General features: G+C 59.7%; 1 protein-coding gene across 1 annotated transcript in view; it reads left to right on the top strand.

Annotated features, from left to right (window-relative positions):
* The window catches only part of CLPB (ClpB family mitochondrial disaggregase), a 99785-nt gene that overhangs the window by 56649 nt on the left and 26536 nt on the right, over positions 1 to 16600 (top strand). Inside the window, exons 7-8 of the mRNA XM_062020314.1 lie at positions 1044 to 1141; positions 7018 to 7132. Coding sequence (XP_061876298.1) covers positions 1044 to 1141; positions 7018 to 7132 — 213 coding nt within the window. The remainder of the gene's footprint in view (positions 1 to 1043; positions 1142 to 7017; positions 7133 to 16600) is intronic.

The following is a 16600-nucleotide window of genomic DNA, read 5'->3' as shown; positions in this document are numbered from 1 at the left end:
GTCCCTTCAGCCTGGCCTCTCAAGGGCAGAAGGGACTTGGCAACACCTTTGCTGGCCACACAGTCTTTGTGCTGAGGCTGCAGGTGGATCCTGAGGAATGGGGATGGCAGCAGAGCCATGGGAGGTGATCAGATGGGAACCAGCCCCTGACCATGGCCAGTGTGGGCAGCTTCATCTGCATCTACCAGGGAGGAGCTGGGGCAGAACTGTGTCCCTGAGAGGGGTGTCAGCCCTGTGCCAGGCTGCCCAGGGAGCTGGGGCAGTGCCCAGCCCTGGAGGGATCCCAAAGCCCTGGGGCTGAGGTGCTGAGGGCTGTGGCTCAGTGCTGGCTGTGGCAGGGTGAGCTCAGGGCTGGGCTCCAGCAGCTTCAAGGGCTTCTCCAACCTCAGAGATGACTCCTGAGCCCTTGAATGTGTCACTGGCTATTCCCCAGTACCCCTCTCTCCTAATCCCAGACCTCCCTGTGCAAGATTCCCTCTGTACACTTCCCATCACTGCAGCTGGGACCAGTGTGAGCGTGCACAGGCTGCCTGGGGCAGGGACAGGGCACAGGGAGCCCTCTCTGTGCATGGTGCTTTCTCCCAGGGTCCCCATCTGACTCCCCCCACTTCAGTCTCTGTGGTTTGCTGACTTTCTCCTTCCATTCCAAAGAAGACTGTGGCTTCCCCCTGGCTCAGGGTGGCAGCTGCTCCCTGCAGCTCTCCTTTGGGGTGATGGAGAAGGAGGGCAGCGAGCCCAAGGGAAGCCAAGAGCAGTCCCACATGGCTCCCACTGCTGCAGGAGCCTTTGTGAAGCTGGGTTTCCTCCTGGTGCCCATGTGCTCTCAGCAGCTTTTCCATGCCAAGCCAGTGACAATCCCTTTTCTTGTCCCCTGGAGCCCCCCTGCATGGAGCTGCTGCTTGTCCATTGTCCCTTTCTGATCCACACAGCCCTTGGAGCCAAAGGTTAGGAGGAGGACAAAGGCAAAGGATGTGCTACCTGCTCTTTCTGCCTCAAGACTGAACTGCAGTGCCCTCACCTTACCCATTTCTTCCTGCCATCAGGTGCCAACCCCCTGCAGAAGAACGAGATGGGCCATACCCCCCTGGATTACGCCCGGGAAGGGGAGGTCATGAGCCTGCTGAAAGCCTCAGAGGCAAAGGTGAGCCTCACATTCAAGTGATTCAACCTTTCCCTTCCCCCTACAAGGTGGGTTTGAAAGAGCATTGAAGCAACAGAGGAGCAGCAGAGCACAGCTCCACCTCTGTGCATTGGTGACAAGATGCATCAAGGGGGAGATAAACCCCCACTTGGGAAGTGTTTGAGCTGTGCCTGTGGGCTCTCCTCCTGCTTCTGCCTGGACAGGGCCAGGAACAGCCTCCAGTAGCTTGGCTAAAAGCCTGTCAAGTCAGGGAGGGTGTTTTTAATGTCTCTACATAATTCCTGGCAAAAGGAGCCACTGGGAGAGTGCAGTGGTGTGGCTGAGCTGCCTGGCCAGGGCAATCACACAGTCACAGTCCCAAGGGCTGGAAGGGACCTGCAGAGCTCATCCAGTGCAACCCCCTGCCAGAGCAGCAGCACCTAGAGCAGGGCACACAGGGACTCACCCAGCTGGGGTTGGGATGTCTCCAGAGGAGCCTCCACAGCCCATCTGGGCAGCCCCTGCCAGGGCTCCCTCACCTGTGACAGCAGCTTGGTTCAGAACACTTCTGATGGGGAAAGGCTGCAGCCCTGGGGCTGCTCAGCCTGGGGAACAGAAGCCTGAGCTCAGGGGCACCTCAGCAACACTCACAAGCACCTAAAGGCTCCTGCAAGGTGCTGCAAGGCTCAGGAGCAAGTCCTTTGGTGCTGAGGAGAGGGAGCCCTGGCCCAGGCTGCCCAGGGAGGGTGTGGAGGCTCCTGCTCAGGAGGTTTCCAACCCCAGCTGGACACGTTCCTGTGCCCCCTGAGCCAGGGGCAGCTGCTGGAGCAGGGGCTGGGGTGCAGCAGCTCTGCAGGGCCCTGCCAGCCCCAGCACTCAGGGATCTGTGTGTTCCTTAAGCAATCACAGATCTCAAGGGTTGGAAGGGACCTGCAGAGCTCATCCAGTGCAACCCCCTGCCAGAGCAGCAGCACCTAGAGCAGGGCACACAGGGACTCATCCAGCTGGGGTTGGGATGGCTCCAGAGAAGGAGCCTCTATGGATACTCAAACCCCACCTGGAATAAAGCCTTGGAAGTGCTGACCCTAAAGGCAGCATTTGCAGGCAAGAAGCATCACACTTGAATAGGTTTTCACCCAGCTGCAGTTGCAGAACCAGCCTGGGTGTTCCCACCACATCACTTTCCCACCATACAACTCCTTTGCTGCATGTATAAATGAGGAGAGAGGAGGTGACTCTTGCTTCTGGGGGCTCAGGGAGCAACTCTGTACACCCAGAGCAAGCCAAGCTTGGAGGGACCATTGCCCCAGTGCACAGAGCACTGGTGTTGACCAGACCTTCAGTGAACAATGCTCTGGGAGAGCCTGGTTGGAGCAATGTTATCCCAGCTCCCAGCCTGCACATCTGCAGGGTAAAGAGTCATGTTCTGGTCTGATCACACTCCTTGTTAGCTTTGATCACACTCCTTGTCTCCAGGTGATTGATGCTCTTGGGATCCCTTGAGTGTGTGACCTGGATCCCAAGGGCTGGAAGGGACCTGCAGAGCTCAGCCAGTGCAGCCCCTGCCAGAGCAGCAGCACCTAGAGCAGGGCACACAGGGACTCATCCAGCTGGGGCTGGGATGGCTGCAGAGAAGGAGCCTCCACAGCCCATCTGGGCAGCCCCTGCCAGTGCTCCCTCACCTCAGCAGGGAAGGAGCTTGTCCTTGTGTTGCTTTGGAACCTCTTCTGTCCCAGCTTGTTGCCCCTTGTCCTGTCACTGCCCATCCCTGAGCACAGCCTGGCTCCAGCCTCCTCACACCCACCCCTGATGTGTCTGTAGCATGACTGAGCTCAGCCCTCAGGCTCCTCTTGTGCTGTGTGGTCAGGATTTGCCCCCCTCATGCCTTCAGCCTCCCTGAGTGGCTGCAGCACTCCTCATCCCCCTCCCTGCCTCACTGTCAGAAGGAGGGGAAGGAACCCCAATTGTTGTAGTGGTTCCACAACAAGCAGAGCCCAGGAGGAAGCAGATTTACTGAGTGGCAGGTTATGAGAGAATGAGGGATCTGCAGCCTGGCAGAGCTTTTAAAGCTCCCTCAGGGATTTCAGATTCCAGGGTGTCAGTAGGAGCAACTAATCCAGGGGCAGGGAGGAGCTGTCAGCAGGGAGGAGCAGAACCTCTGCAGCAGCAGCTCCGAGAGTCCCAGGTCAGATGGGGAGGGAAAGTCCCTCTGCAGCCTGGTGAAGGGGCTGCCAGTGGCAGCAGACTGCAAAAGGAGAGACTGAGGCACGAGGAAGGACAGGCTGGCTCAGGATCCCACACTGCCTGAGGCTGGAGAAGCCCCTGGAGCTGCTGGAGCCCAACCCTGAGCTCACCCTGCCACAGCCAGCACTGAGCCACAGCCTCAGCACCTCAGCCCAGAGCTTTGGGATCCCTGCAGGGCTGGGCACTGCCCCAGCTCCCTGGGCAGCCTGGCACAGGGCTGACACCCCTCTCAGGGAAACAGTTCTGCCTCAGCTCCAGCCTCAACCTCCCCTGGGGCAGCTCCAGGCTGGTTCTGCTCATCTTGTCACTTGGGAGAAGAGACCTTGAGCCACAGGCTGCTGTGAGGGAGTGTCAGAGAGTGCTGCTGTGTCCCCTCAGGCTGCTCTTCTCCAGCCTCAACACCCCCATTCCCTCAGCCCCTTGTGCTCCAGCCCCTTCCCCAGCCTCACCCTGCAGCCTCTGTCTCCAGGCTCTTGCTCCTTCAGCCCTCTTGCTCCAACTCCAGCCCCTTCCCTCTTGTTTTGGAGCTCAGGAGCAGAGACTGACCCTCCAACCTCAACCTCCCCTGGGCCAACTCCAGCCCCTTCCCTCTTGTCCTGTCACTTGGAGCTCAGGAGCAGAGACCAACCTCCCCAGGCACAGGCTGCTGTGAGGGAGTGTCAGAGAGTGCTGCTGTGTCCCCTCAGGCTCCTCTTCTCCAGGCTCAGCACCCCCATTCCCTCAGCCCCTCCCCAGCCCCTTGTGCTCCATCCACATCCTCGTGCTCACACAAGGAATCATTCAGGTTGGAGAAGCCCTTGAGGGGAGTTGCAGGCTCCTCTGGCCTTTGTGCACCTCAGGGTTTGCTCTGCAGCTTTGGCATTTGACCTGGTGAGGTGGGAAAGTGGAGGTGAAGAACAAGCCTGGAAGGGGGAGATGCAACTCACAGTGGCTTCAGTTAGATGATGTTGCTGAGTGAAACCTGAGGCAGTGCCAGTGCTGCTCTTTCTGTGCTCACTGGCTGGAGCAGGTCCCAGCACACACTGCCCTGAGGGAGGGGAACCTGCTGGAGCAGGAGCTGGGGCTGGAGCAGCTCTGCAGGCTCCTGCCCACCCCCACCACGCTGGGATTCTGTCCTTCAAAGCTTCCCCAAGTGCTAAACCTCTGTGCTAAGCAGGGACATGGACACCCTCCCCCTGGGGCTCAGCATCCTCCCTCACAGCCCATGGCCTCTGCAGAGCTTTGGGACCTCCCAAAACCCTCCAAGCAGCTTTTAAGGCTGAAACACTTGAAACCTGTCCAAGGATTGAAGTGGGTTGGAATGATCTGCTGGGTAAATGGTCTCTGGAGTGCAGCACTGGCAAAGAAACCAGCCCCAAACCCTTTGGAGGAGCTGCCTTGGCTCTTGTGCTTAACTAATAGATGAAAGACACTAAGGAAATCTATCCAGGAGAGATGTTGCTGATGAAAATGATTGTGCTTGTATATAAAAAGGGAGGCAGGCAGAGGCAGCTGGTGATGGATATCGAGCTGGGGGGGATGAGCTGCTCCAGGGGCTGCAGCCACCCCAGGAGCTGGGTTCCACTGAGACTCTTTGAGAATTGATTGCTCATTTTAATCCCTGCTCCAGAATGAATTGGCAAAACTATTGCTGCATGGGCACAGCACATACATTAGATTTACATATCCTGGTGACAGAATAACAAGGAGGTTTCATATGTATCTGTAATTTATTTGGATTCCCTTCCTTCTTTGCTCTTCAAATGACAAAAGGCTCCTGTCTGTGCTTTCCCTGGCCAGGACACACTTGGCTGCTGTTGGGGGCTCTTGAAGCTAGTTCATGTTCAACTGGGGACATTTAAATCAGCTGCTGTGTATCTGGGGTTCAAAGAAAGGAAGGAGCCTTCAAACCTGGTGTCACACAGCTACAGGGACACTGAGGGGCTGCAGCGTGGCCAGAGCTGGGCACTGAGCTGGGGAAGGGGCTGGAGCACAAGGGGCTGGGGAGGGGCTGAGGGAATGGGGGTGTTGAGGCTGGAGAAGAGGAGCCTGAGGGGACACAGCAGCACTCTCTGACACTCCCTCACAGCAGCCTGTGGCTCAAGGTCTCTTCTCCCAAGTAACAAGTGACAGGATGAGCAGAACCAGCCTGGAGTTAGCCCAGGGGATGGGCACATCCCCAGCACAGGGGGCTCAGGGGTGGGATGCAGGGGGTGAGGGATGGGCACATCCCCAGCACAAGTGACACAACAAGAGGAAAGGGGCTGGAGCTGCTCCAGGGGAGGTTGAGGCTGGAGCTGAGGCAGAACTGTTTCCCTGAGAGGGGTGTCAGCCCTGTCCCAGGCTGCCCAGGGAGCTGGGGCAGTGCCCAGCCCTGCAGGGATCCCAAAGCCCTGGGGTGAGGTGCTGAGGGCCAGGGGTTGGAATCAAACAATCACAGAATCCAAGGGGTTGGAATGGAACCTCTGAGGACCATCAAGTGCAACCCCCCTGGCTCCCTCCCCTCAGCACCAAAGCACTTGCTCCTCCTGGGCCAGGGGCACTTGCTGTGTACCTAAAGGCTCCTGCAAGGTGCTGAAAGGCTCAGGAGGTGCCACTTGGGTGTGTGGTGGCCAGTGGCAGGACAAGGGGTGAGGGGCAGAGGCTGGAACACAGCAAGTGCCCCTGGCCCAGGAGGAGCAAGTGCTTTGGTGCTGAGGGGAGGGAGCCCTGGCCCAGGCTGCCCAGGGAGGGTGTGGAGGCTCCTGCTCAGGAGCATCACCTCTTAGGTGAGTGTTGCTGAGGTGCCCCTGAGCTCAGGCTTCTGTTCCCCAGGCTGAGCAGCCCCAGGGCTGCAGCCTTTCCCCATCAGAAGTGTTCTGAACCAAGCTGCTGTCACAGGTGAGGGAGCCCTGGCAGGGGCTGCCCAGATGGGCTGTGGAGGCTCCTTCTCTGCAGCCATCCCAACCCCAGCTGGATGAGTCCCTGTGTGCCCTGCTCTAGGTGCTGCTGCTCTGGCAGGGGGTTGCACTGGGTGGATGATGCACTGCTTCCAGCTCACTCCTAGTCTCTGAGACTCTGGGATTGACCCCCAACCAGCCCCTGACCCCCATGATCCCAACCCCTTGCCTTTCCCCTTCCAAGGGAGGTGACTCTGGAGCCATCCCAACCCCAGCTGGATGAGTCCCTGTGTGCCCTGCTCTAGGTGCTGCTGCTCTGGCAGGGGGTTGCACTGGATGAGCTTTGCAGGTCCCTTCCAGCCCTTGAGATCTGTGATTAAGGAACACACAGATCCCTGAGTGCTGGGGCTGGCAGAGCCCTGCAGAGCTGCTGCAGCCCCAGCCCCTGCTCCAGCAGCTGCCCCTGGCTCAGGGGGCACAGGAACGTGTCCAGCTGGGGTTTGGAACCTCAGAGAAGGAGCCTCCACACCCTCCCTGGGCAGCCTGGGCCAGGGCTCCCTCCCCTCAGCACCAAAGCACTTGCTCCTGAGCCTTTCAGCACCTTGCAGGAGCCTTTAGGTGCTTGTGAGTGTTGCTGAGGTGCCCCTGAGCTCAGGCTTCTGTTCCCCAGGCTGAGCAGCCCCAGGGCTGCAGCCTTTCCTCCTCACACACATGCTGCAGCCCCTCAGCACCTTGGCAGCCCTGATGTTCAGCCTGTTCCTCCCCAAGCCCCTGTTCCCACCATGTCCCTGGCAGTTCCAGGAGCAGCAGCTCAGGAGGGAGCTGGACGAGCGCCGCAGGTTCCCGCTGGAGCAGCGGCTCCGGGAGCACATCGTGGGGCAGGAGAGCGCCATCGCCACCGTGGGAGCAGGTAAGAGCCCCCTCCTGCTCCCTGGGAAAGCCATTCCCTCAGGCCTTGCTCTGGGGCTGCCTCCCTGCAAGCCCTTTAGGCTCAGGATGATTCCTCCCCAAGTTTAACTGCAGTGGGCTGAAGGTTGACACCGGGCACAGAGATGCCCCAGTGCTCCAACGGTGGCATCAGCAGGGTGTGACAGTGATGGCAGCTGGAGAGCAGGGACTGGCCCTGCTTTGGTCAGGGGGGATTGGGATCCTGAGCTCCCAGAGTGTGTTGGGTGGTGGTTGGTTGAGGGGGGATGGGGTGGAGTGGGGTGGGATGGGATGGGATGGGATGGGATGGGATGGGATGGGATGGGAGAGAGTGGGATGGGATGGGATGGGATGGAGTGGGATCTAGACCTAGACAGGTCCTAAAGGGGATGAGGGAGCTCAGAGGAAGGATGGGACTCTGGGATCTGCTGATGGGGACCTGGAAAGGTCCTACAGGAGATGAGGGAGCTCAGATGGAGGAGGATGGGATGTGGTAGGATGGGATGGGATGGGGTGGGATGGGATGGGATGGGATGGGATGGGATGGGATGGGGTGGGATGGGATGGGATGGGATGGGATGGGATGGGATGGGGTGGGATGGGGTGGGGTGGGATGGGATCTAGACCTAGAGAGGTCCTAAAGGGGCTGAGGGAGCTCAGATGGAGGAGGATGGGATGGGATGGGGTAGGATGGAGTGGGATGGGATTTAGGCCTGAGAAGGTCCTACAGGTGATGAGGGAGCTCAGATGGAGGAGGATGGGATGAGGTAGGATGGGATGGGATGTGATGGGATGGGATTTAGACCTAGAGAGGTCCTAAAGGGGATGAGGGAGCTCAGATGGAGGAGGATGGGATGGGATGGGATGGGATGGGATGGAAGATGGCTGCTGGAAGGGTTATTTGCCTCCTGAGTTCTGTCCACCCTCACCTCTCTGGAGGTGCTGCCAGCCTCTTCTCCTGAGCTATAGCAACAAGACAGGAGGAAATGGGTTGAAGTTGTGCCAGGGGAGGTTTAGATTGGACATTAGGAATGACTTTGACACTAAAAGGGGGATTCAGCCTTGGAATGGGCTGCCCAGGGAGCTGGGGCAGTGCCCAGCCCTGCAGGGATCCCAAAGCCCTGGGCTGAGGTGCTGAGGCTGTGGCTCAGTGCTGGCTGTGGCAGGGTGAGCTCAGGGCTGGGCTCCAGCAGCTCCAGGGGCTTCTCCAAGCTCAGCCATTGTGGGATACATTCAATGCTGCAGGCAACATCAAATCAACCCCTCTGGCAGCAGCACACCCCTGGGCTGTTCCCTGCTCTGTCCACCAGCCCTGAAGCCACATGAGAACATCATCTGCTCTCACTGTGGCCACAGCCAAGACAAATGCCACACAAGCCCTGTCCTGAGGTGCTTGTGCTGCCCACCCAGTGCCTTCATGAAGCTGCTGGAGCTGCTTTGTGTCTGGGAAGCTCTGATAGCTGGCTGTGCCATAGATCAGGCAAAAGCCCATGGTGCCTTTGGCCAGTGACACTGCAAATCCCACCAGGCTGGAGCTTGGTCCTTGTGTGAGGCTGCTGAAAGCCCTTGGCCCTCCCATCCCAAACTCAGGTGTTTGGTTGCTTTTGTCTTCAAGTGATTCTAAATGTTCACTGAGTTTAGGAAGTGTTTAAGTAAGTGGAGGGAATAAATGAGGAGCCTGGCCTCTGGTGGCTGTGGTGGGACCATACAAGTGTGGAGCCAGGTCTGGAGGGGAAGATGGCAATGGCTCTGAGCAGAGCAGGGCATGGAGCTGGGGAACACACACACCCTGAGCTTCAGCTGAGCACAGGCACTTGCTCTGGGTGTGACTTGGTGAGGTGAATCAGTTCTGTGCCTGCAGGGGAAAGGTGTTCACAGATCCCTGAGTGCTGGGGGTGTGCTGGGTCCTGCAGAGCTGCTGCAGCCCCAGCCCCTGCTCCAGCAGCTGCCCCTGGCTCAGGGGGCACAGGAACGTGTCCAGCTGGGGTTGGGAACCTTGAGCAGGAGCCTCCACACCCTCCCTGGGCAGCCTGGGCCAGGGCTCCCTCCCCTCAGCACCAAAGCACTTGCTCCTGAGCCTTTCAGCACCTTGCAGGAGCCTTTAGGTGCTTGTGAGTGTTGCTGAGGTGCCCCTGAGCTCAGGCTTCTGTTCCCCAGGCTGAGCAGCCCCAGGGCTGCAGCCTTTCCTCCTCACACACATGTTGCAGCCCCTCAGCACCTTGGCAGCCCTGCACTGGCCTCTCTGCAGCACTTCCCTGTCTCTCTGCAGCTGGGCAGCCCAGCCCTGGCCACAGCACTGCAGATGTGGCCTCCCCACTGCAGCTGGGGCAGAGCACAGGGGCAGCACAACCTCCCTCAACCTGCTGCCCACACTCTCCTCATGCCCCCAGGCTGCCATTGGCTTCTTGCCCACCAGCCCACGCTGCTGCTCATGGTCCAGGTCCCTCATGGCTTCCCCCAGTCTCTCCTGTCATCCCTTGCTGCAGCTCTGGCTTTGCTTCTCCCACCATGGCTCTGGCAGCAGCAGCCCTGAGCCTGTGGCACCAGCCTGGCCCTGCATGGAGCCTGGAACTGCAGCTCCCCCAGCTCCCTCCCCAGCATCCCCACACTTTGTCTCTCACTGGAGGCCACAGTCAGGCTCCATCTGTTGCACATGAGGGAGTGCACAGCCCCAGCCAGGGCACCTGCAGGGAAGGGAAAGAGAAAAGAGGGGTCTTGGTTGTTGTGTGTGAAGTGGTTTTCCTTGGTGTGACTTCCCAAAACTCAGGAATGGATCAAGCAACAAAGCTGGGGAAGGGGCTGGAGCACAAGGGGCTGGAGCACAAGGGGCTGAGGGAATGGGGGTGTTGAGGCTGGAGAAGAGGAGCCTGAGGGGACACAGCAGCACTCTCTGACACTCCCTCACAGCAGCCTGTGGCTCAAGGTCTCTTCTCCCAAGTAACAAGTGACAGGATGAGCAGAACCAGCCTGGAGTTGGCCCAGGGGAGGTTGAGGCTGGAGCTGAGGCAGAACTGTTTCCCTCAGAGGGGTGTCAGCCCTGTGCCAGGCTGCCCAGGGAGCTGGGGCAGTGCCCAGCCCTGGAGGGATCCCAAAGCCCTGGGGTGAGGTGCTGAGGGCTGTGGCTCAGTGCTGGCTGTGGCAGGGTGAGCTCAGGGCTGGGCTCCAGCAGCTTCAGGGGCTTCTCCATCCCAGATGACTCTGTGCTACTTGTAATTGTCTGCTAACAACATTTCATGCTGGCCACAAAAGGCCTGGAAGCTCATGAAGGCTCCAGCAAGCTGGGCTGGGTTTCATTTGCCCATCCAAAGCCCCAAAAGCCTGTGGATGCTGTGAATAACTCCTTGAGCCATCTCAGCATCCCAGAGCAGAGGCTGAAGCTGGGGCAGGGGCTGAGGTCAGGGCAGAGCAGCCAGGGATGTGCTCCTGAGTCCTGTGTGAGCTGGAAACCCTGCAAAGAGCCACCTCTCCCCCCTGCAAAGGCAAACAAGAGCAGGCACCCTGTGTGTTTGGAGAGTGGCTGTGCCCTGGGGGCAGAGGCACGAGGCTAATTGGGAAGCTTTGATGAATGGGCAGTGCCTGTTTGTGACACAGGTGGTGTTTGTGCACATTAAAGCCTTTGCCTTTATGGAGCTTGCTCTGATTGAATTATAGGGAATGTGTTTGATACCCCTGCAGCCTCAGGACATCACACCCAAAGGTAGCAGGAGAATCTCCCTTCCCCTCCTCCCCCTCCTGCCCCACTCCTCTCGGCTGCTTTCAGCACAGGGGACATGGATTCACACACACACTTTGTTCCCTTCAAGCCCTCCAGATCTCTTGGTGTCATTTCTTCCCTGCCCAGCTGCTTTGGCTGCTGTTTGCATCCTCCCTGAGCCTCCCTGGGCTGGGAGAGCTGCCTCCCACCAAAGCTTGAGCATCCCCCAGCCTTGCTGAAGCTCTTTAATTTATAACCCCTGCCTTAATTGACTAATCAGATTGAATCTGTCACTGGCTGCCTGATGCAAACAGTCTCCAGAGGGGCTGAGCCCAGCATACAAAGGGAATGGGAGCTCTGGGGGTTGCTGGGGCAGGGTGGGTGGGTTGTGTGGGGGCTGCAGCACTGACAAAGTGATAGGAGAGAGAAACCCCCCTGTCAGCTCCATGGTGTAGATGCCACTGCTGCTGCTCTGCTGTGTGAAGGAGGAGAGGTGATGGCAGGGCTGGGGTGAGACTGAGCATTGCCCAGGGGGGCAAGAAGGCCAAGGGCAGCCTGGCTGGGCTCAGCCCTGGGGTGGCAGCAGGGTGAAGGGATTGATGATGGCCCTGTGCTCAGTGCTGGGGAGGCCTCACTTCAAAGCCTGTGCTCAGTGCTGGGCCCCTCAGTGCAAGACACACAGAGGCAGCAGCAGAGCTGGGGAAGGGGCTGGAGCACAAGGGGCTGGGGAGGGGCTGAGGGAATGGGGGTGTTGAGCCTGGAGAAGAGGAGCCTGAGGGGACACAGCAGCACTCTCTGACACTCCCTCACAGCAGCCTGTGCCTGGGGAGGTTGGTCTCTGCTCCTGAGCTACAAGTGACAGGACAAGAGGGAAGGGGCTGGAGCTGCCCCAGGGGAGGCTGAGGCTGGAGCTGAGGCAGAACTGTTTCCCTGAGAGGGGTGTCAGCCCTGTGCCAGGCTGCCCAGGGAGCTGGGGCAGTGCCCAGCCCTGGAGGGATCCCAAAGCCCTGGGCTGAGGTGCTGAGGGCTGTGGCTCAGTGCTGGCTGTGGCAGGGGGAGCTCAGGGCTGGGCTCCAGCAGCTTCAGGGGCTTCTCCAACCCAAAGGATTCTCTGCTCCTACAGCTCTGGCAAAGGCTGAACTGTGGGTACACACACAGCACTGACAGAAACATCTGGGGCTCTGTTTTCCTTCCTCTCCTTTCCCAAAGCACCTCACACAAGTGGCAGCATCATGGACAACCAGCTCTGTCCTTGCTGGAGGAGCTCAGCTGGCTCAGCACTTGCACCCCCTGTCCCTTCAGCCTGGCCTCTCAAGGGCAGAAGGGACTTGGCAACACCTTTGCTGGCCACACAGTCTTTGTGCTGAGGCTGCAGGTGGATCCTGAGGAATGGGGATGGCAGCAGAGCCATGGGAGGTGATCAGATGGGAACCAGCCCCCTGACCATGGCCAGTGTGGGCAGCTTCATCTGCATCTACCAGGGAGGAGCTGAGGCAGAACTGTGTCCCTGAGAGGGGTGTCAGCCCTGTGCCAGGCTGCCCAGGGAGCTGGGGCAGTGCCCAGCCCTGCAGGGATCCCAAAGCCCTGGGGTGAGGTGCTGAGGGCTGTGGCTCAGTGCTGGCTGTGGCAGGGGGAGCTCAGGGCTGGGCTCCAGCAGCTCCAGGGGCTTTGCCAAGCTCATCCAGTGTGGGACTGTGTGCTCACAGGGCATCTCTGAGGGTGTGGGATTCCTCCCAATGGCAGGAGGCAGCGTGACCATAGCTACACATCACTCTCTGTGACTGTGGTTTCATCTGAGCAGAACCCAAATGAAATGCTCCATCTCATCAGAGCCCAGAAGGAAACACTCCCTGAGACCCCAGGGAGCAGTGGCAGCCTGGGTGCTGCAACCACTTGCTGCCAATGAGCAACCCAAAGGCTCCTGGTTGTGTTTCCAGGGCACTTGGGTTGCTGGTTCCACTCTGGATCTGGCCAGCTCTCATTTGCCTCTTGTGCTGCAAACAGGGGTGAAGCAGCTTGTGCTCCCAGGGCATCCACAGAAAGGATTCCTGAGGCTACAGGGCATGGTCCTTACAGGAGATGTGCTTGTCTGCTTCTTGGTTTGGGCTCTCATATCACAGAGTCACAGCATGGGGGGGCTGGGAGGGACCTGCAGAGCTCAGCCAGTGCAACCCCCTGCAGGAGCAGCTCCCACCTACATCAGGTCACACAGGAACGTGCCCAGGGGGGTCTTGAAGAGCTCCAAGGAAGGAGCCTCCACACCCTCCCTGGGCAGCCTGGGCCAGGGCTCCCTCCCCTCAGCACCAAAGCACTTGCTCCTGAGCCTTTCAGCACCTTGCAGGAGCCTTTAGGTGCTTGTGAGTGTTGCTGAGGTGCCCCTGAGCTCAGGCTTCTGTTCCCCAGGCTGAGCAGCCCCAGGGCTGCAGCCTTTCCTCCTCACACACATGCTGCAGCCCCTCAGCACCTTGGCAGCCCTGCACTGGCCTCTCTGCAGCACTTCCCTGTCTCTCTGCAGCTGGGCAGCCCAGCCCTGGCCACAGCACTGCAGATGTGGCCTCCCCACTGCAGCTGGGGCAGAGCACAGGGGCAGCACAACCTCCCTCAACCTGCTGCCCACACTCTCTTCATGCCCCCAGGCTGCCATTGGCTTCTTGCCCACCAGCCCACGCTGTTACTCATGGGCAGCTGCTGCCCCCCAGCAGTGCCAGGTCCCTGTCCCAGAGCTGCTCTCCAGCAGCTCACCCCCAGCCTGTGCTGCTGCAGGGGCTGGTTCCTCCCCAGCTGCAGGACTCTGCCCTTGCCCTTGGGGAACCTCAGCACCTTCCTCTGTGCCCAACTCTCAGCCTGCCCACAGCTCCCTCACTGGCAGCTCAGCCTCTGGGAAGAAGCTCAGAGCCCCCAGCAGTGGGACTGGGGCAGCAGCTCCTCAGGGACATGGGAGAGGCTGTGTGCAGGGCAGGGATGGCACAGAGGATGGCACAGAGCAGGGCACAGACCTCAGGTGGGACTGTGCAAGGGAAGAGTGGCTTGAGGTTTGTCCTGCTTGAGGTTTGTGCTGCTTCAGGTTTGTGCTGCTTGAGGTTTGTGCTCATCCCCAGCCCAGGTCCCTCAGCAGTGGGGCTGAGGCAGCAGCTCCTCAGGGATGGGACAGACCCTGTGTGCAGGGGAAGAAGCTCAGAGCCCCCAGCCATGGGGCTGAGGCAGAAGCTCCAAAGGGATGGGACAGACCCTGGTTGGAGGGGAAGAAGCTCAGAGCCCCCAGCAGTGGGGCTGAGGCAGCAGCTCCTCAGGGATGGGGCAGAGGCTGTGTGCAGGGCAGGGATGGCACAGAGCAGGGCACAGACCTCAGGTGGGACTGTGCAAGGGAAGAGTGGCTTGAGGTTTGTCCTGCTTGAGGTTTGTGCTGCTTCAGGTTTGTGCTGCTTGAGGTTTGTGCTCATCCCCAGCCCAGGTCCCTCAGCAGTGGGGCTGAGGCAGCAGCTCCTCAGGGATGGGACAGACCCTGTGTGCAGGGGAAGAAGCTCAGAGCCCCCAGCCATGGGGCTGAGGCAGAAGCTCCAAAGGGATGGGACAGACCCTGGTTGGAGGGGAAGAAGCTCAGAGCCCCCAGCAGTGGGGCTGAGGCAGCAGCTCCTCAGGGATGGGGCAGAGGCTGTGTGCAGGGCAGGGATGGCACAGAGCAGGGCACAGACCTCAGGTGGGACTGTGCAAGGGAAGAGTGGCTTGAGGTTTGTCCTGCTTGAGGTTTGTGCTGCTTCAGGTTTGTGCTGCTTGAGGTTTGTGCTCATCCCCAGCCCAGGTCCCTCAGCAGTGGGGCTGGGGCAGCAGCTCCTCAGGGACATGGCAGAGGCTGTGTGCAGGGCAGGGATGGCACAGAGGATGGCACAGAGCAGGGCACAGAGCAGGGCACAGACCTCAGGTGGGACTGTGCAAGGCAAGAGTAGCTTGAGGTTTTTCCTGCTTGAGGTTTGTGCTCATCCCCAGCCCAGGTCCCTCAGCAGTGGGGCTGAGGCAGCAGCTCCTCAGGGACGTGGCAGAGGCTGTGTGCAGGGCAGGGGTGGCACAGAGCAGGGCACAGACCTCAGGTGGGACTGTGCAAGGGAAGGGTGGCTTGAGGTTTGTGCTGCTTGAGGTTTGTGGTCATGCCAAGCCCAGATCCCTCAGCAGTGGGGTTGAGGCAGCAGCTCCTCAGGGACGTGGCAGAGGCTGTGTGCAGGGCAGGGGTGGCACAGAGGATGGCACAGAGCAGGGCACAGAGGATGGCACAGAGCAGGGCACAGTCAGGAGCCATCACCCCGCAGCAGCCCGAGAAGCGCCACGGAATGAATTGATTTGATAAATGGACATTTATTACACTCCCAAATTGGCTGAAACCAATTTTGGTCACATCAAGCCTCTGATAACTGCGAGGGTATTGATTTGTGCAAAGTAATACAGTGAATTTATCAGTTCAATAGCAGGCTGAAGGGCCTCTCAGAGACAGGGACGGGCAAAATGAAGTGAGAGCACGGCCACGGCGCTGCAGAGGCTGGGAAGGAGGAGGCTCAGGTGCCATCAGCAGCCCTCAGCCTGGACATTGGGGCTCAATGGCTTAATGAAACTTCACTCTGACCTATCTCCTCTTATTTAGTCGTTTGGGCCATCCCTGGAGGTGCTGGAGGGGATGAGAGGGAGGAGAAGCTTTCCCAGAGGCACGGCTGGGATTCCTTGTGTGCTTGTCAGTGAGGAGCAGAGAGAGAGAGGCCAGAAGCTGCTGTGAGGGTACAGAGCCCTGTCCCAGCACAGGCTGGGGGTGAGCTGCTGGAGAGCAGCTCTGGGACAGGGCCCTGGCACTGCTGGGGGGCAGCAACTGCCCATGAGCAGCAGCGTGGGCTGGTGGGCAAGAAGCCAATGGCAGCCTGGGGGCATGAAGAGAGTGTGGGCAGCAGGTTGAGGGAGGTTGTGCTGCCCCTGTGCTCTGCCCCAGCTGCAGTGGGGAGGCCACATCTGCAGTGCTGTGGCCAGGGCTGGGCTGCCCAGCTGCAGAGAGACAGGGAAGTGCTGCAGAGAGGCCAGTGCAGGGCTGCCAAGGTGCTGAGGGGCTGCAACATGTGTGTGAGGAGGAAAGGCTGCAGCCCTGGGGCTGCTCAGCCTGGGGAACAGAAGCCTGAGCTCAGGGGCACCTCAGCAACACTCACCTAAGAGGTGATGCTCCTGAGCAGGAGCCTCCACACCCTCCCTGGGCAGCCTGGGCCAGGGCTCCCTCCCCTCAGCACCAAAGCACTTGCTCCTCCTGGGCCAGGGGCACTTGCTGTGTCCCAGCCTCTGCCCCTTCCCCCTTGTCCTGCCACTGGCCACCACACACCCAAGTGGCACCTCCTGAGCCTTTCAGCACCTTGCAGGAGCCTTTAGGTACACAGCAAGTGCCCCTGGCCCAGGAGGAGCAAGTGCTTTGGTGCTGAGGGGAGGGAGCCCTGGCCCAGGCTGCCCAGGGAGGGTGTGGAGGCTCCTGCTCAAGGTTCCCAACCCCAGCTGGACACGTTCCTGTGCCCCCTGAGCCAGGGGCAGCTGCTGGAGCAGGGGCTGGGGCTGCAGCAGCTCTGCAGGGCCCTGCCAGCCCCAGCACTGGGGGACTCTCTGATCCTGTGAATGGGAGCCTTGTGTTCAAGCAACCAGCAACTTGTTCCAGGGTTAGGCTGAAGAAGCCTTTCAGCTGCAGTGGGCAGAGGAGGCTCCTTCCTTGGAGCTCTCCAAGACCCCCCTGGACCCCCCTGTGTG

This window comes from Colius striatus, chromosome 1 (assembly GCF_028858725.1).
Source record: "Colius striatus isolate bColStr4 chromosome 1, bColStr4.1.hap1, whole genome shotgun sequence".
NCBI lineage: Eukaryota > Metazoa > Chordata > Aves > Coliiformes > Coliidae > Colius > Colius striatus.
Note: the sequence above shows the minus strand (reverse complement) of the source record. Positions and strands in the feature narration are given on the sequence as shown.